The sequence below is a fragment of the Anomaloglossus baeobatrachus genome, chromosome 12 (assembly GCF_048569485.1).
Source record: "Anomaloglossus baeobatrachus isolate aAnoBae1 chromosome 12, aAnoBae1.hap1, whole genome shotgun sequence".
NCBI lineage: Eukaryota > Metazoa > Chordata > Amphibia > Anura > Aromobatidae > Anomaloglossus > Anomaloglossus baeobatrachus.
This window is the reverse complement of record NC_134364.1, coordinates 97,145,231-97,163,455: the sequence shown is the minus strand read 5'-3', so window position 1 is coordinate 97,163,455 and position 18,225 is coordinate 97,145,231. Positions and strand designations below refer to the sequence as shown.

At 42.5% G+C, this 18,225-nt stretch overlaps 1 protein-coding gene across 1 annotated transcript in view; it reads right to left on the bottom strand.

Moving 5' to 3' along the window:
• KIRREL1 (kirre like nephrin family adhesion molecule 1) overlaps positions 1-18,225 on the bottom strand; it is a 255,538-nt gene that overhangs the window by 6,910 nt on the left and 230,403 nt on the right. Inside the window, exons 7-13 of the mRNA XM_075330726.1 lie at positions 17,620-17,768; positions 13,162-13,289; positions 11,297-11,423; positions 10,327-10,427; positions 6,802-7,000; positions 5,097-5,204; positions 4,478-4,617 (exon numbers count right to left, since the gene is read on the bottom strand). Coding sequence (XP_075186841.1) covers positions 4,478-4,617; positions 5,097-5,204; positions 6,802-7,000; positions 10,327-10,427; positions 11,297-11,423; positions 13,162-13,289; positions 17,620-17,768 — 952 coding nt within the window. The remainder of the gene's footprint in view (positions 1-4,477; positions 4,618-5,096; positions 5,205-6,801; positions 7,001-10,326; positions 10,428-11,296; positions 11,424-13,161; positions 13,290-17,619; positions 17,769-18,225) is intronic.

The window sequence follows — 18,225 nt, the reverse complement described above, 5'->3', positions numbered from 1 at the left end:
ACTTGGAAGACTTGCTGTGGTAAATGGAATCATGAATTTGGCCGTTTACCAAAAAATCCTGAAGGAGAATGTCCGACCATCTGTTCGTGACCTCAAGCTGAAGCGCACTTGGGTGATGCAGCAGCACAATGATCCTAAACACCCCAGTCCACCTCTGAAAGCTTAAGAAAAACAAAATAAAGACTTTGGCTTGGCCTAGTCAAAGTCCTGACCTTAATCTGATTGAGAAGCTGTGGCCTGACTTTAAAAAAGTGGTTCAGCTCAGAAACCCTCCATTGTGGCTGAGTTACAACATTTCTGCAAGGAAAAGTGGGCCAAAATTCATCAAGAGCATTGTAAAAGACTCATTGCCAGTTATACAAAACATTTGGTTGCAGTTGTTGCTGCTAAGGGTGGCTCAACCAGTTATTAGGTTTAGGGGCAATCACTTTTTCACACAGGGCCCCGTAGGTTTGGATTTTTTTTCTCTTAATAATAAAAACCTTCATTTATAAATTTAATTTTGTGTTACTTGTGTTATCTTTGTCTAATTTTTAAATTTGTTTGGTGATCTGAAACATTTAAAGGGGTTATCCGGCTTCTTTGACTTTTTTTTTATTTCCCTATTGAGCTACATTGGGGCAGGTAAGTAGATAGAGACCACTTACCTGCCCTGCTGTCAGCCCCTCTCCCCCGGCTCAGAGCGGTCATGTGACCGCTCCTGCCGCGATTTTGCTGCTTCCGGTCATTTCATGTCAACATGGGCAGGGCCATGTTGACATGCAAATGTGGAACAGCATGTTGCCGCCCTGCTGGGCTGTACAGTGCGAGGAGTCCCCGCACCTTCCCTACACCCTCCCACACATTCCCCCGCACCTCTGTTACTCTCCAGTAACCTCCCCCTGCACTGCTGTGGGGTCCGTTACCTGGGGGCAGGGCCTGGCGGCGGCTGCAGCGGTGTCAGCTCCAGCACCGGGCCCCCTGCTCAGGATCACACATTCAAATGTACCGGCATCGCAGATCACAGATGCCGGTACATTTGAAAGCGCTGATGAGAAGCAGCGCAGCGCTGATGAGAAGCAGCGCAGCGCTGCTTCTCATCACTGTCCCTCCGGCTGTCTGTGCTCTCTTCAGCACAGCGGTGACGTCACTACTGTGCTGATATGTCCAGAGCACAGACAACGTGCGAACGTGCAGGAGCGGCGGGGACCAAGGACGGGTGAGTATGTACTCCCTACATGTGTTCCCTATGGGGGGGGGTGCAGAGCCATATGTGTGCGTGTGCAGAGCCATGTGTGCGTGTGCAGAGCCATGTGTGCGTGTGCAGAGCCATATGTGTGCGTGTGCAGAGCCATATGTGTGCGTGTGCAGAGCCATATGTGTGCGGTACAGAGCCATATGTGTGTGGTGCAGAGCCATATGTGTGCGTGTGCAGAGCCATATGTGTGCGTGTGCAGAGCCATATGTGTGTGTGTGCGGTACAGAGCCATGCGTGTGCGGTGCAGAGCCATATGTGTGCGTGTGTGGTGCAGAGCCATATGTGTGCGTGTGCAGAGCCATATGTGTGCGTGTGCAGAGCCATATGTGTGTGGTACAGAGCCATATGTGTACGTGTGCGGTACAGAGCCATGCGTGTGCGGTGCAGAGCCATATGTGTGCGTGTGCGGTTCAGAGCCATATGTGTGCGGTGCAGAGCCATATGTGTGCGTGTGCGGTGCAGAGCCATATGTGTGCATGTGCGGTGCAGAGCCATATGTGTGCGTGTGCGGTACAGAGCCATATGTGTGCGTGTGCGGTGCAGAGCCATATGTGTGCGTGTGCGGTACAGAGCCATATGTGGGCGTGTGCGGTACAGAGCTATATGTGTGCGGTACAGAGCATACGTGTGCGGTGCAGAGCCATATGTGTGCGTGTGCGGTGCAGAGCCCGATGTGGGGCTGTTATTTGCAATGCTGTAGTGATACCAGGTCAGGTGCTGGGGAAGAATACTGACAGGGAATGTGTGTGCAGGGGGCGGGCAGGGGGCGAGACTGGACACTGGGGTGGGTGGTGACAGCTCTGACTGAGGTTTTGCACAGGAAGTGGTCATGTTTGCTGGATCTTAATGTAAACAAGAGCTGCAGAGAATAAAGGGATAATTCAAGAGGAACAATAGATAGAAAACAAAAAATAACAATGTAGGTGTGATTTATATGACAATACAGCACAGATAAACTCAAAAAGTTTTGTTAAGCTAATGTCGGACAACTCCTTTAAGTGTGACAAACATGCAAAAGAATAAGAAAACTTTGTACAGGCACTGTGCAGTCATTATCATTATCTTTGATAAGAGCTTATGTGTTGCCACTGTGGAAAACTTCATTAGTACAGTCCCTGTAATTGCATCATAAAAGAACTGCTACTGAATGAAATAGTGAACAAAGAAGGCCTCTGTCCAGCGCAATAACAAGGATTCAGGTGGTAAAATTTCCAGGATTTATTAAACGCTTGCGATTTCATAAAAACAGACAAATTCTATACAAGTAGGATAAAGTCATCACTCCAGTGGGGAAATTTTTTTTTGACAATGGCGACGCGTTTCAACTACTATAGTGTAGTCTTTGTCATAGTGGCTTGAAAAAGACTACACTTATTTGTTCATTTGATACTGGAAGACCACGCCTTAAAGTCCGGCTGCAGAAGGTTCAGAATTGAGCATATACAAGGTGAGCTGAATGTTGTATTGCTTTTTGAATGAAATAGTGACCCTTTTCAGAGACATAAAGACTTATAATTCTCAGGGGGTTTACTATTTGATTATATGACCTAACTGAAGAAAAGTTTACCATAAATTTCCAGATAGAAAGGGGCAACGAAATAAGATAATACTAGCAGAATTATATCTAACTAGCTGTACTACCCGGCTTCGCCCGGGTTAATAACTGCTGTTAACAAAATAGAATGTATTAACAAAAATGTATTCTACAAAAAACACAAAACAAATAGATATAAATGTAATTATAATGTCTATCATCTCTCTGTCTCTCTATCTCTTTGTCTGTCTGTCTCTTTCCCTGTCTGTCTCTGACTGTCTCTTTCTCCGTCTGTCTCAATCTCTTTCCCTGTCTGTCTATCTATCTCTGTCTATCTATCTCTGTCACTTTACTGGTCTGTCTCTTTCCCTGTCTGTCTCTTTCCCTCTCTATTCGCTTTAATGGAGGCAGGTTTTTTGGTAAATAACTGTAAAGCGCGGGGTTAAAATTTCCCCTCAAAACATAGCCTATGACGCTCTTGGGGTCCAGAAGTGTGAGTGTGCAAAATTTTGTGGCTGTAGCTGCGACGGTGTAGATGCCAATCCCGGACATACACACACACACATACATACACACATTCAGCTTTATAGTCTGTCTCTTTTCCTCTCTTTCCCGGTCTGACTGTTTCCCTGTGTCTGTCTCTTTACCTGTCTGTGTCTGTTTCTTATCCTGTCTCTCTCTTTCCCTCTCTTTCCCTGTCTGTCTCTTTCCCTGTCAGTCTGTCTCTATGTCTGTGTCTATCTCTTTATGTCTTTCTCTTCCCATGTCTGTCTCTTACTCTGTCTGTGTCTGTCTCTTTCCCTGGCTGGATTGTGACACGCCAACATTCCATGACACGCCAACATTCCATTTAAGGGTGTGGCTGCGCATTCTTCTGAAGTTCTGGCTGCACTGTGGCTCCCAGCTCCCTTCGCTTTAATGGAGGCAGGTTGTTTGGTGAATAACTGTAAAGAGCGGGGTTAAAATTTCCCTTCAAAACATAGCCTATGACGCACTCGGGGTCCAGAAGTGTGAGTGTGCAAAATTTTGTGGCTGTAGCTGCGATGGTGCAGATACCAATCCCGGACATATTAGATGAGAACTAGTGATGTAAGAAAACCGAAACTTGAGTGTTACTTTAAGGATTTATGACTACAGACTTATCGCATTAGAATTTCAGAAGCATCTCCTGTATTAGAACATTCTAAAGCCTGAGGTGTCATTAATTTCTATCGTTCCTCATTAGATTTCAGAAGAGATTACATATGTTGATGTAGTGGTAGACCAGTCCTAATTTTGCTCTTTGGGAAGAAATCATTCCACCAAGAAGAGGCTCACAAGAACAACGAGAGAACCTGTAGTTTTCAGGCAAGGTAAGGCTTAATTATTACTAAAAGCCCCTATACATATAAGACTAAAGTTGTCCGAAATAGACTAGTCCGTAACAAGTGTTCATCCTCCCGTTTCAACTGATGGCCAAACAACAAACGATTATTAAGATTCAACACACCAATCAGGAATGTCGGAGACTTCTTAAGATGCAGTCTTGACAGGAAAGTTATCACATTAGGAAATCTTAGTCTTTCTATCTCAGCTGAACTTTTGGAAATATTTGCATCAATGGAAATAATTAGCCAAAGTGACCATAGCTGATGAAAGAAAATTATAAAGTAGATTCCATTATTAAATATTCTGATTTCTAGTGATGGCGCCTCATATTTTCTTACCGAATAGATGGCTTTCATGACCCGCGTTGCAGTAGAAACACTAGATGTGTCTTCTTCTCGATCAGGGTGCATGGTTAAAGGTTCCCGGTTGACTGTCTCCACTTTGATATCAAGCTTCCTTAGTGTGACGTCCTTTCGACCTGGTGAAAAAATAGTGATATATTTGTTTAAAGAGTGAAAACAATCTACAAGGAACTAAAATAAGTTAATTTGAATGCACAAAATAAAGTCCAATGTGTCCCTGTCAGAGAATATTAAACTGTCGGCCCACCAGGCAATGCGAGATGAGGAAAATCATGAGTTCACAAAGGATTTACTAATGAGCTAACTTGAACTATGATAAAACTTTTGTTGTTATTTGCTTTGTGGTGATCTTGGCTTTCTCGTCTTGACATACTATCTCGCCAAGAACATCTCCGCAAGAACTGACAAAGCATTTCAGCAGAATCTCAGTATTCACACGTTGTGCTGTCTCTTCCCGCACGAGAGGCTTGGGCAACTGTGCAGTCGTTGGATACATCACTTATCACAAACTATAGCAAGGCCTCTTAATTGGCTCCACTGGGAAAGCCTCGAGCTCCTCATACATTTGTCAGAAGACTTTAACGTTGGAACTCACTGCCTTTACGACGTCGGTAGAGGAAGAAAATGAAGAAGCCAAAGAAGATAGTGACCAGAATCCCGGCTCCGATAGTTGCTCCGGCAATGATGCCTACCGATACCACTTCTGAAAAAAAGAAAAAAAACTGTTTAGAAGGCAATGATTTCCTTAATGGGTCTTTTTGGAAATTTTGAAGACTTAATTGTAGGACATGTTTAGCTAATAGCCTAGAAAATTAAGGATTGAGTAAGGGATCCAATGGGCACCTAAAGAACCAGTTATTGACCTAGACATGTTTTTGCCAAAACATAGATGCTTTTCAAGATTAACTTAGAAATGGGTAACCATTCTTTCGATGGCGCCAATTATGATTGAAGGAAAGTGAATTTTCAGCAAAATCCCATAACCAAGCATTGTCACCCATAATAAATAGTGATAAGAGTAAATAATAACGCAAACATGGGAGGAAGCAAGTAAGCAAAGGAACCAAAGATTGGTGTTCCTTCCAGGACAAGGGCTCACAATTTGTTAGGGAATAGCACCAGTGAGATAATATTAAAATTTAACCTTTATTTTATTCCTTAAAACACACAAAAAGCAATATTAAAAACCGAAGATTTGACCATGCAGGTCACAAATCACACACTGCCCAGAGCTGTATATAAAGCTCAAAAGGGCCACAAATACGTCCCTTAGGCAAGATAGACAATGGGACAACTAAATCATGTGTTGAGAGCTGGTTAATACTATCAGTGGATAGCACATAGTCATAACGACAATAGTTCCATTATGCTCAGGTCAGAGTCATAAAATAACACAGGCAAAAGGATATATATTTTTCCTTCACTGAAGGTACGAAAAATACATATAGTTTTAGTGACTCCTCAGGGGACCAAACATGGGTTAAAAGTATCAGGGCCAGTGATGGTGTAATGCCTGCAAGGTCCACACACACCAAATGCTGCAAACCATTTGCAGCATTTGGTGTGTGTGGACCTTGCAGGCATTACACCATCACTGGCCCTGATACTTTTAACCCATGTTTGGTCCCCTGAGGAGTCACTAAAACGTGACGAAACGCGTCGGGAGGCATGTGGGGCTGTTTTGAACAAGGACAACAATAGGTTCAGTTGTGGACCGTCCTTGTTAGGACGGGAGTCAATGGGGTTTAGGGTGAGTTACATCAACCTGGAATCCAAGCCCCATTTTGGCCCTGTCAGCAAGAGATGCTGTGATAAGCAACAGAAGATCATCTGAATGGGTGAGATCTTCCCTGTTTTTTTGCCTAATTTGTGTGTTGATTACAGCCAATAGGTGTTTATATGTATTTTTCGTACCTTCAGTGAAGGAAAAATATATATCCTTTTGCCTGTGTTATTTTATGACTCTGACCTGAGCATAATGGAACTATTGTCGTTATGACTATGTGCTATCCACTGATAGTATTAACCAGCTCTCAACACATGATTTAGTTGTCCCATTGTCTATCTTGCCTAAGGGACGTATTTGTGGCCCTTTTGAGCTTTATATACAGCTCTGGGCAGTGTGTGATTTGTGACCTGCATGGTCAAATCTTCGGTTTTTAATATTGCTTTTTGTGTGTTTTAAGGAATAAAATAAAGGTTAAATTTTAATATTATCTCACTGGTGCTATTCCCAAACATGGGAGGAACATGCTTCTCTAAGCGAAGACCACTGAAAATAATAGGGCACAGATCCATACCTTTCTCTATAAGTTTGATGATGGCCGTTCCTGAACCGAAGGTGTTCCATGCTGTGCAATTGTAGCTGGTCTGAAAGTCTGACTCCATGATGCCAGAGATGGTGAGGATGGACCGTACGCCATTTTCTGTTTTAGCCCGTTCCACAGTATATCTATCCATCGTTCCGATTTCTAAATATCTTTCCTTCCATGCCCAGGCCTAAAGGTTGTAAGAAATGAATCATCATCAGAAAAAAAAAAATAGAACCGGTGTGTAGTAAATTTAAACTTTCTATAAAACAAATTAGCCACTATTTAATCCCCGGGGACGCTACAGAAATCACGAGAAAGCGAAACAGGTTTCCCTGTTAAACATGGCTCCTTTCTCAGTGTTAGGAATGTAATACCCTTATAACATATGTGTTATTTCACTACCTATTGGAGCTTTCCTGTTTGATGCAATTGCATGGACTGTACCACTTAAGTATCGTGCAGAACCTCTTATCAAAGATAATGATGATGACTGCACAGTGCCTGTTGCAAATTTTTAAAGTAACAGATTACAGTTCATCGTAGCTTACTTTATACTTATAATTTGTTCCCTTATTTAGGAAAATATAAAAGGAAGGATAATCACCGTATCCTCCCAGCAGATAGGGACGTTATTCTAGTCGCGTATTGTAAATAAATCACTCAAAATCAATTCCGTTTACCTTGATTGACGTCTCGTACGTCATGCACATTGCGCTGTATATCTCAATGCCACAAAATACAAATGCGCTGAAATTCAGAAGTGCGCAAAAGTGAGAAGCGTAAAGTATGATGTGAATGACAAAGGAGTTGGATTTTTTTGCAGCGGCTTGGGACCGCCGATCAGACTGATTGGCAGCAATTCACATTCAATGTGTGAGAAGAATAAAGTCTTAAGATTTAGGAGGAATGCATCTGTAAAACTATATTTAAGAAGAGTGAGGTGAATTAGGCTTTTCATGGCACAAAAAAAATATTTGTTATTTGAACATTTTTTTTCTTTAATGTTTTGCTCGGAAGTTGCTTCTTTTTCTTTCATTTATTAATAGTCATTTTTTACTAATTCACGTACTGACTAGACGTTTGGCTATGGTGCCTTACTAATAATCCAATAACCACAGGGTAAATGGCCTCTCTAATAGAGCAGCCTTGGGAGACACGGCAATTTTTCTCCAGAGCTTCGCAGATCTGTAATGGTTAACTGGAAAATCCAAATCACTGAGAAGCCTATAATGAATTCTCCTCAGTCGCTTCCTCTGCTAAACACTTCATTTTGTAAGCCGTGATAAAATGATTTCAGCCGCAGTGGATGCTGTTTGGAAAACGCATCTCCCTCGGGACTTTGTGGTGAAGCAGCTGTGAAGCCAGCACAAATTTGCACTTTAATTAATGCAAAAAGACATATATATATATCCGGAGAAGTGGGAGCAACCACTGCCTTCATCTACGCCAGGGCTCTGGCTTCTGAAACCTTCATATATGTGCACAGGTCCTGTATGATTGTTAAATTTGCAAAAAATAACCTGGCATGAAGTACCGCAAGGGTCAGATAGGTGGCACCACTGCTAAGGAGATCGCTCCAGGTTATAGAGCACCGGGTCGGTGTCTCATCAGCAAGATGTGATTATTGGAATAATCATTTATCAGTGGAGCAAAGCCCATAAAAGAAATAATTGCTATATATCCCCTTTTCTCCAAGGGTGGTCGAAACTTTAATCATGTAGAGTTCAGACTTGGAATTGCAATACTGAAGTCTGCTGCTCCAGATTAATTCAGTGAAGAGTACAATATGGCAGCTCGGCTCATATATATTGCATTTCCAGAGAGTACTTAAGCAAATATACTTTTGACCGGGCTATAAACTTGCAACGCTTTCGATACATCTCTTATGATATATTGTACAGCTGTCCTAGGGGTTAATGCACTCTTGATACCCCCCCTGTAAGTACACCATTGACTTGTCTATGTAACCTTCTTCCTTACCTACTCTTAGGGGTACTTTGCACACTACGACATCGCAGCTGCGATGTCGGTGGGGTCAAATCGAAAGTGACGCACATCCGGCGTCGTTGTCGACATCGGAGTATGTGAATCCTTTTTACTACAATTAACGAGCGCAAAAGTGTCGAAATTGTATGATCTGTGTAGTGTCGGGCATTTCCATAATGTCGCTGCAGCGACAGGTACAATGTTGTTCCTCGTTCCTGAGGCAGCACACATCGCTGTGTATGAAGCCGCAGGAGCGAGGAACATCTCCTTACCTGCGTCCTGGCTGCAATGAGGAAGGAAGGAGGTGGGTGGGATCTTTACGTCCCGCTCATCTCCGCCCCTCTGCTTCTATTGGCCGCCTGCCGTGTGACGTCGCACGACCCGCCCCCTTAGGAAGGAGGCGGGTCGCCGGCCAGAGCGACGTCGCAGGGCAGGTAAGTGCGTGTGAAGCTGCCGTAGCGATAATGTTCGCTACGGCAGCTATCACAAGATATTGCATGTGCGACGGGGGCAGGGACTATCGCGCTCGGCATCGCTACAATCAGCTAGCGATGTCGCATCGTGCAAAGTACCCCTTAGAGGCTCTATAAAGTTAGCCATGGATATAAAGATGCCTCACAATCTCACCAGGACATCGGTCTCCTACATGGAAAGATGATGACAAAATGTTCTCAAAAACTGATCAAAAGGCATAGTTCTTCTGATAAAACACTCAAACTATGCTGTCATATCTAGAAGTCCTGTGCAAAAAAACCCAACATCTCTTATGATATACAGTACAGCTGTCCTAGGGGGTCATTGCACTGTATACACCACTTACAACTACACTGCTGATATACAGTATTTACCCAATCTGAAAGTATTTGTTTTCTACTCTATATAGTTAGCCATAAATAGAAACTTGGCTCAACCCCACCAGGACATTTGTCAAGCGGTAGAGTGCGAATAATGAAACACTCAGATTTCCTCTACAGATGGTCAGTGCAAAAATAATTTTAAATGAACTTAGCAACCTGGATACATCTCTTACGATATATAGTTCAGCTGTCCTAGGGGTGAGTGTACTTGCAACACCCGCTAAAATTAAACCACTGACCTTTGTTCAAACTATCTAAAAAGAGTATTTTTTCATCTGATAGTCTTGGGAGTGTCTATAGTTAGGTATGAATAGAAAGATTCCCTCAGTCCCACCAGGACAAATGTCAACTATATGGTAATGTGGAAAGATAAGGACATACAATCCATTCAGGAAGAAGAGTGCTTCTGATGCTGAGGCGGCACTTTCCTATACTGTGCGCAAAAACAATAAAACCCATCAAATACATCCACCTTGATATATCTCTTACAATATTTAGTACAGCTGTCCTAGGGGTTAACACATTGTCTAAGCTCCCTACAACTACACCTTCTGACACTTAACTATGCAATCTAAAAAGATGTATGAACTAGCCATGGATAAAAAAAAAATAAGATTACTCTCGATCCCACCAGGACATATGGAGTCATGATGACAAACATTGTACTCACAATCCGGTCAGGAGGGGGAGTGCTTCCGATAAAACACTCTACTTTTCCTACTCCACCTCGCACTGCATACTGCACTCCTTCGCTGGTGATCATCGGAGGACCTTAATGAAAGGAGGACATGTGTTATCAGTTGTGGCTGGAGTTGCCCTTTAATTTTCATGAAAACTTTTCACCCACAATGTATTTTTTACCTAAAACTTTTATGAAATTTTCTTGATGTGGGGAATATTTGGGCCCTTTAAGGCTGTTCCCGGGCAGACAGACTACTCTTTGTGAGACGGATTAGGGCGACGTTCTTGCCCATTATCTCATCAAGGGGAATTAATGCAATCCTGACGAATTTGCTACCACATTAGGCATAATATGCACTATTCGTTTTATATCTTTCTTTGTTTTATCGTCCAATCTGCTGATTTTTATCTCAGCGTATAATTTGCTTGTGCCAGTTTTACTGAAGTGGGTATTACTCTGATGGATGCTGCATTTCCCGTACATTGCTGGTTTCTTTCCTCACTTCACTAGTTCCCATGAAAGGTCAGTCTGGGAGGGCTCCGGCTGCAGCGTCAGAGATCATTTTGGGGACACAATTAATAGGTTCGCTCATCATCAACTTGGCATAGATGCTGATTTTGACTGTAACTTATTTTTTTTTTTTCTAATGTGTCAGGCGGTGTGTTTGGCTCTAAAGTTTAAAAAAATAGCCTATATGATCATACAAAAATAATTCAGTTTAAAGGGGTTCTCCTTTTATTCAAAAATCTGATTATTATGCGCAAAACAGATATAGAAAAATGTGTTTTGAGCCGTTTCATGGCTCCCTGACATTCAGCATTTAATCAATTTGGTCTCAAAATGAACATGTTGAATAAGTCAAGACTAGTTGCTATTAAAACTGACTGGTAACCCTATTTAAAATGTTGTAACTATTAGGCAGTGTATCCATAGCAACCACTCTATTTCAAATACTCACCATTAACGAATAGCGTCACCTCCCTTTCCCCCACTCCAATACGGGGCACTATGGCTTTGCAGACGTACTGCCCTGCGTCTTCCTGACTGACAGACTTCAGAAATAGTTGGTTACTGTTGCTTAAGACCTGAAAATAAAAGATTAAGACTATCTTTGCAATCTTTGCCAAGACTAGAATCTTGAAGATAGGCGATCAAAATCAGATCAATGGAGGTCTGACTCTTGGCACCAAACACAGCGCCATACTTTTTGTAGTGACTGTGGCTGGTATTACAGCTCACTGCGACCCTCCGAGAATGGGACCGCAATTTCCAAGACATCTCTAACAAAAATACAAAGTTGAGCTGGATGAAAAAACAGGGGGAATCGTGGAATGGTGGAACCAGTCAGCTGATTAGCAGGGGGTAGCAAGAATCAGACCCCCGTTGTTCTTTCCATGCTCTTATTCTTTGTGCGCTGTATATTTAGTATAACAAGAAAAACTCTAAAACCGGTTACAAAAAAAGCTTTAAAGTGGTCTTGCCACGTGCCATAAATGTGTAATTTTTTTTTACCTGGTGTAAATGGCGCACTCCTCTTGAATCCAGAGTTGTTTTGCTTTTGTTACTGCCCCTTTCCGATCCCGAGATATGGCCCCTTTTTGCTTGTATGTAAATCTAGTCTTGCAAGTAAAGTGGGCGTGGTCCTCAACTGTTCTCTGTGGGTGTCTTCTTCAGGACCACGCCCACTTTGGTAAAAAGACTAGAATTATATCTATGGCAGAGGGGGTTATAGTTTAGGAATAGAGGCGCGCAGGAACAAAAGAAAAACATTGCCCAATTCAGGAGAATAGTGGGATTTACTCATGTTGGAGGTGCAATAGAGAGCGAGGTACATACTTCCACATTTGGTGGCAGTGAGACCAGTTGCAGCCCTTCTGGAAAAATGTAATTACCTACACCAAGCGGATCTGTAAACTGTCCTTTAACCCCCAACCCAGCCTAATCTTCCTGAACTTGGTCAGCAACCCACAAAACACTCCGAACAAAACTCTCCTCCTATTTCTACTAGCGGCGGCCAAACTGCTCATCCCCCCCCCCTTTGGCGCTCGACAAGTATACCTACTATCCAAAATTGGATGTTCAAAATCGACCAGTTATATCATATTGAAGAGCTGGCAGCTTTAGCTTATCACTCTCAAGATAAATTTAGACTCATCTGGGCCCCCTGGTTGAATTTCCGAGAATCCTCCGAGTACTTTGAATTGGTGGCGTCTTGACCTGTTCCCACCCCCCTCCCCTGAGCCAGCCATGATATATTTCTCATCTAGATTAAACCCCACTCACACCTCCTGTCTCTCAATATCTTCTTGAAACCATCCTTACCTTTCTTTACACCCCCCATCCTACTATTGACATGTTTTACATATGTTCATTTCACTAATGTTAATTATTCACAAAGGTTTATTGTTGATTTCACATGGACTGCAATGGTAAACACACCTAACTGAGGTACTTCCAACAAGGGAAGAAAAATTATCCAGAACTGTGGACCGAACTTTGGATCTAAATCCTTCCCTCCAGGATTCGAGTGCCTTATATTTCCTCACATTTATTCATTGTTTTATGTTATGTTATATTAATCTTTTGCTCTGAACAATACTTGGAAGGTGTGCATTGTGTTTCATATGCTATTTTTCACTATAATAAAAAGAATATTGAAAAGAAAAGAATAGTGGGATTTACACCAGGTAAAATAAAAAATATTTTTATATCAAGTGACAAAACCCTTTAATTGGTCTCTTGAAATACACTAATATGGAGGATTTTTTTTTTTATACGCTACCACTGACTACTTCACAACCTAAAAGAATATGGCCTACTCACCATATTTGAGCCTTTTTTAGTCCATGTTAGCGTAAGCGGAGGATTTCCGGTCCAAATACAGGTCAGAGTTACGTCGGAGCCCATGTCCGTTATTGCAGGCTTAGGTTCGACAACAATTCTGGGGGCAACTGTCAAGAGAAACATTCACATCATTAGTGGGGGCTCCCTAAGCATTTGCATGAAGTGAAGAACTTGCTCAGGCAATCTCTTAAAATAGAACTCCCCATCCTATGTCAGGGGTATTGAGCATTACTTATTCATGCCCATCTATAGTACCAAAGCGAGAGAACATTATAAATCAAAAGCGTATCACCAGAGAGATGGATTCCCTCACCGTCTTCAAAAGAATAAGGAATGCGTTTTCTAATTTTTCAGGATTGTAATTTTTTTTTAATTACTTCTCTAAAAAAATAAAGTCTTACTCTTTAAGGAGCAGTCTCTTATGTTGTAATGACAAAGTGACTTATCATATCTCATGGGCTACCAGACAAAAATTACGAATTTGTGTAGGAACACTAATAAGGGGTTGTTGACACAGAACAACGACACCCCCAACAATGATCTGATCCAATGCACGAGACCTTTGGTGAGTAAATGGTCCTTAACACTAGAAGTCCCAGGAATTTCGAGCTCCATAGGGTTCCAATGGTAGAAATGTTAAATGACCCCTCTCTGGGACTTCTAGTGTTAAGCAGCTGAAAGGAAATATATTTTGCTCCACCTAATTTTCTAAGCGGGGGTGGGAACCATTGGATCTGAAGCTGGTGGTTATTGGGCTGTTTCTATTTTCTTCTAGGATTACGTGGGCTCTAGCACAAAATTCATGATCGGAGAGACTTAATGGGGTTGTGGTTGCTGAACAACCAACAGTGTTAAAGGTCTATTTCCCCCAACTAGGAGCTAGTCCACTAATGGGGAATCTAATAAGAAGAACATAATTTGGTGTGCCCAATTGTAGTGGTGGAGGGGAGGTTAATGGATCCTGAACAAACACAGTATTCATGGACTAGTTCCTACTTACCCCCCAAGAATGAGCTGGACCACTACAATGACCTTTGGTGACTAAATGGTCCTTAAGCAGAGGATAGGAAATATTGGTGGCCCCTACCCAATTATCTAAGTGGGGGTGGGAAGCATTGGATTAGCAGGCTGCATTTATTGGGCTAAATCTATTTTTGTCATACAAAGTGGCTTCCAGTAGAACATTGATGGTGGAAGGACTTAAAGAAGTTGTGGATGCTAAAAAGAAACCACATTGCTTAGGGACTACTTCCCCGAACCATGACTGGTGGGCTTCACTACTGGGAAATCTAATAAGAAAAAGAGCATAATTTGGTCTGTCCAATTGTCTAAGCAGGGGTGGAAAGGAGCTTTAACGGACACTGAACAACTACCGTTTTAAGGGATTATTTCCCCCAACAATGAGCTTGGTCTGCTGCTGGAATCTTTGGTGAGTAAAGCTGGGTTTACACACTGCAACATCTCAAACGACATCGCTGTAACGTCACCGGTTTTGTGACGCAATAGCGATGTTGTTTGCGATGTTGCAGTGTGTGAATCACATCAGCGACCTGGCCCCTGCTGTGAAGTTGCTGATCGCTACAAATCGTTCAGGACCATTCCTAGGTCCTTTGTTTCCCGCTGTGCAGCATGCATCGCTACAAAGTTTCAGTGTGTGAAGACTTTGCAGCGACTTTGTTAGCAACTTCCCTTTCAAAAAGCTGCTTATCAACGCTCCCAACAACCAGCTAGGTCGTTCTGCAGGTCCGGATCGCTGTTGTGTTGTTGGCCAGGTTTGCCTGTTTGACAGCTCACCAGCGACTCACCAGAGACTTAGGGAGGTCGCTATTACGTCACAAAACCGGTGACGTTACAGCGATGTCCTTTGCGATGTTGCAGTGTGTAAACCCAGCTTAAGAGATCTTTAAGAAAAGCTCAGGTAATTGTTTGCCCCCCCCCAGTTTTCTAAACGGGAGGGAACCATTGGAACAACAGACAGTGATGTAAAAGGGAGATTACTATCTCTCCATAGGGATCTGCAAATTTACAGGTAACATACTTTTGGTGCTATAGAGCTTCCAATTTTGTAGTAAATTGTAATGCCCTCCCCCCCTTTGATCACTGCAGTCTTGGGCTAGAGAGAATATACTGTATATAAACCTGGAGACTGGTGCACGACGTGTTTCTGACATTGACAGGCAGGTTGGACAGATGGGACTGGACCGCATTCATGTGTATCAATCGCCGAAATATTAATCTGAAGAGGGGGGGGTAACTTAAAGGGTTAGTCCCCATCTTTGTATGTGAGCATTGTCAGATAGTGCTTGTAAAAACAAACATTTTTGCAGTATACTGCTTATTAAAATTTGCAGCCCTTCTTGAGAAATTAACTATTTTCTTTTGTTTACAGCTCGTTGCCTAGGAGACCGGCCACCACTGTCTACCTTGTAAGCACTCTTCTAGTTGGGATTAGTAGGTAACAGTGCGATTCATCGATCCTGGTGAGCTTCAAAACGGTGCTTACAAGCTCAATAGAAAAGAGCTTGTAAACAATGAGCATGTCCTGATGTTTGTCAGATGTTCTCCTTGGCAACAAATTGTAAACAAAAGAAAAGTGTTAATATCTCAAGAAAGGCTGAAAATTTTAAGCAATACATTGCTTGTATTAACAAGAACTATATGAAAATACCAATTTATGAAAATGGGAATAACCCCTTTAAATCTCTTGGGTTGTAATACTTGAGTCTTCTCATCTCAAAAGTGACCCAGGACATGCTGGAAGATATACAGTTAGGTCCAGAAATATTTGGACAGTGACACAAGTTTTGTTATTTTAGCTGTTTACAAAAACATGTTTAGAAATACAATTATATATATATTATGGGCTGAAAGTGTACACTCCCAGCTGCAATATGAGAGTTTTCACATCCAAATCGGAGAAAGGGTTTAGGAATCATAGCTCTGTAATGCATAGCCTCCTCTTTTTCAAGGGACCAAAAGTAATTGGACAAGGGACTCTAAGGGCTGCAATTAACTCTGAAGGTGTCTCCCTCGTTAACCTGTAATCAATGAAGTAGTTAAAAGGTCTGGGGTTGATTACAGGTGTGTGGTTTTGCATTTGGAAGCTGTTGCCGTGACCAGACAACATGCGGTCTAAGGAACTCTCAATTGAGGTGAAGCAGAACATCCTGAGGCTGAAAAAAAAGAAAAAATCCATCAGAGAGATAGCAGACATGCTTGGAGTAGCAAAATCAACAGTCAGGTACATTGTGAGAAAAAAGGAATTGACTGGTGAGCTTGGGAACTCAAAAAGGCCTGGGCGTCCACGGATGACAACAGTGGTGGATGATCGCCGCATACTTTCTTTGGTGAAGAAGAACCCGTTCACAACATCAACTGAAGTCCAGAACACTCTCAGTGAAGTAGGTGTATCTGTCTCTAAGTCAACAGTAAAGAGAAGACTCCATGAAAGTAAATACAAAGGGTTCACATCTAGATGCAAACCATTCATCAATTCCAAAAATAGACAGACCAGAGTTAAATTTGCTGAGAAACACCTCATGAAGCCAGCTCAGTTCTGGAAAAGTATTCTATGGACAGATGAGACCAAGATCAACCTGTACCAGAATGATGGGAAGAAAAAAGTTTGGAGAAGAAAGGGAACGGCACATGATCCAAGGCACACCACATCCTCTGTAAAACATGGTGGAGGCAACGTGATGGCATGGGCATGCATGGCTTTCAATGGCACTGGGTCACTTGTGTTTATTGATGACATAACAGCAGACAAGAGTAGCCGGATGAATTCTGAAGTGTACCGGGATATACTTTCAGCCCAGATTCAGCCAAATGCCGCAAAGTTGATCGGATGGCGCTTCATAGTACAGATGGACAATGACCCCAAGCATACAGCCAAAGCTACCCAGGAGTTCATGAGTGCAAAAAAGTGGAACATTCTGCAATGGCCAAGTCAATCACCAGATCTTAACCCAATTGAGCATGCATTTCACTTGCTCAAATCCAGACTTAAGACGGAAAGACCCACAAACAAGCAAGACCTGAAGGCTGCGGCTGTAAAGGCCTGGCAAAGCATTAAGAAGGAGGAAACCCAGCGTTTGGTGATGTCCATGGGTTCCAGACTTAAGGCAGTGATTGCCTCCAAAGGATTCGCAACAAAATATTGAAAATAAAAATATTTTGTTTGGGTTTGGTTTATTTGTCCAATTACTTTTGACCTCCTAAAATGTGGAGTGTTTGTAAAGAAATGTGTACAATTCCTACAATTTCTATCAGATATTATTGTTCAAACCTTCAAATTAAACGTTACAATCTTCACTTGAATTCTGTTGTAGAGATTTCATTTCAAATCCAATGTGGTGGCATGCAGAGCCCAACTCGCGAAAATTGTGTCACTGTCCAAATATTTCTGGACCTAACTAGTTCTCCAGCATCACTTACACTGCACATCCACCAGGGTGCTGACATTCGTGCTTCCGACCTCGTTGTGCACTTCACATGAGACCGGCTCGGTAAAAAACGTGTAATCCACTTGCGTCTCATACGAGCTGTCCCTGGCCGCTTCGATGATCACACCGCCTTTTGCCCACCTAAAAATCAGAAAAAAAGATATAATCCATTATTATAGAATGACTAGTAATGCATTGTGGGTGGCAGTAGCCGATGGGGCATTCTGGTTGCCCCTCAAGATAAGCAGCGTGTGAGCCGGCACGATTCCTCTCCCCCTTCTCCACTTATTGCCCGCACTACACAAACGCGGAGGATAACAGGCGCTCTTGAAGGCAGCGATAAATAAAACATTAATACACCCGTTCGGTTTAAATATGCATGATTGTAAAACAGAAGCAGTTGGCAGTAAACAGGATCGTAAAATAAAAAGGCATTAAATTCCTCAGATAAGGTGTTTAATGGACATGTAGGGCTCGCCTCCGCTACACTCGCTGCTGTGAACTCGCTGGTGGATTGACGACCCCGGCTGCAGTAGAGAAAAGGGGTAGGTTAAAGGGACCTTCTACCCTAAAATAATGAAGTATCTCTAGTAAATAC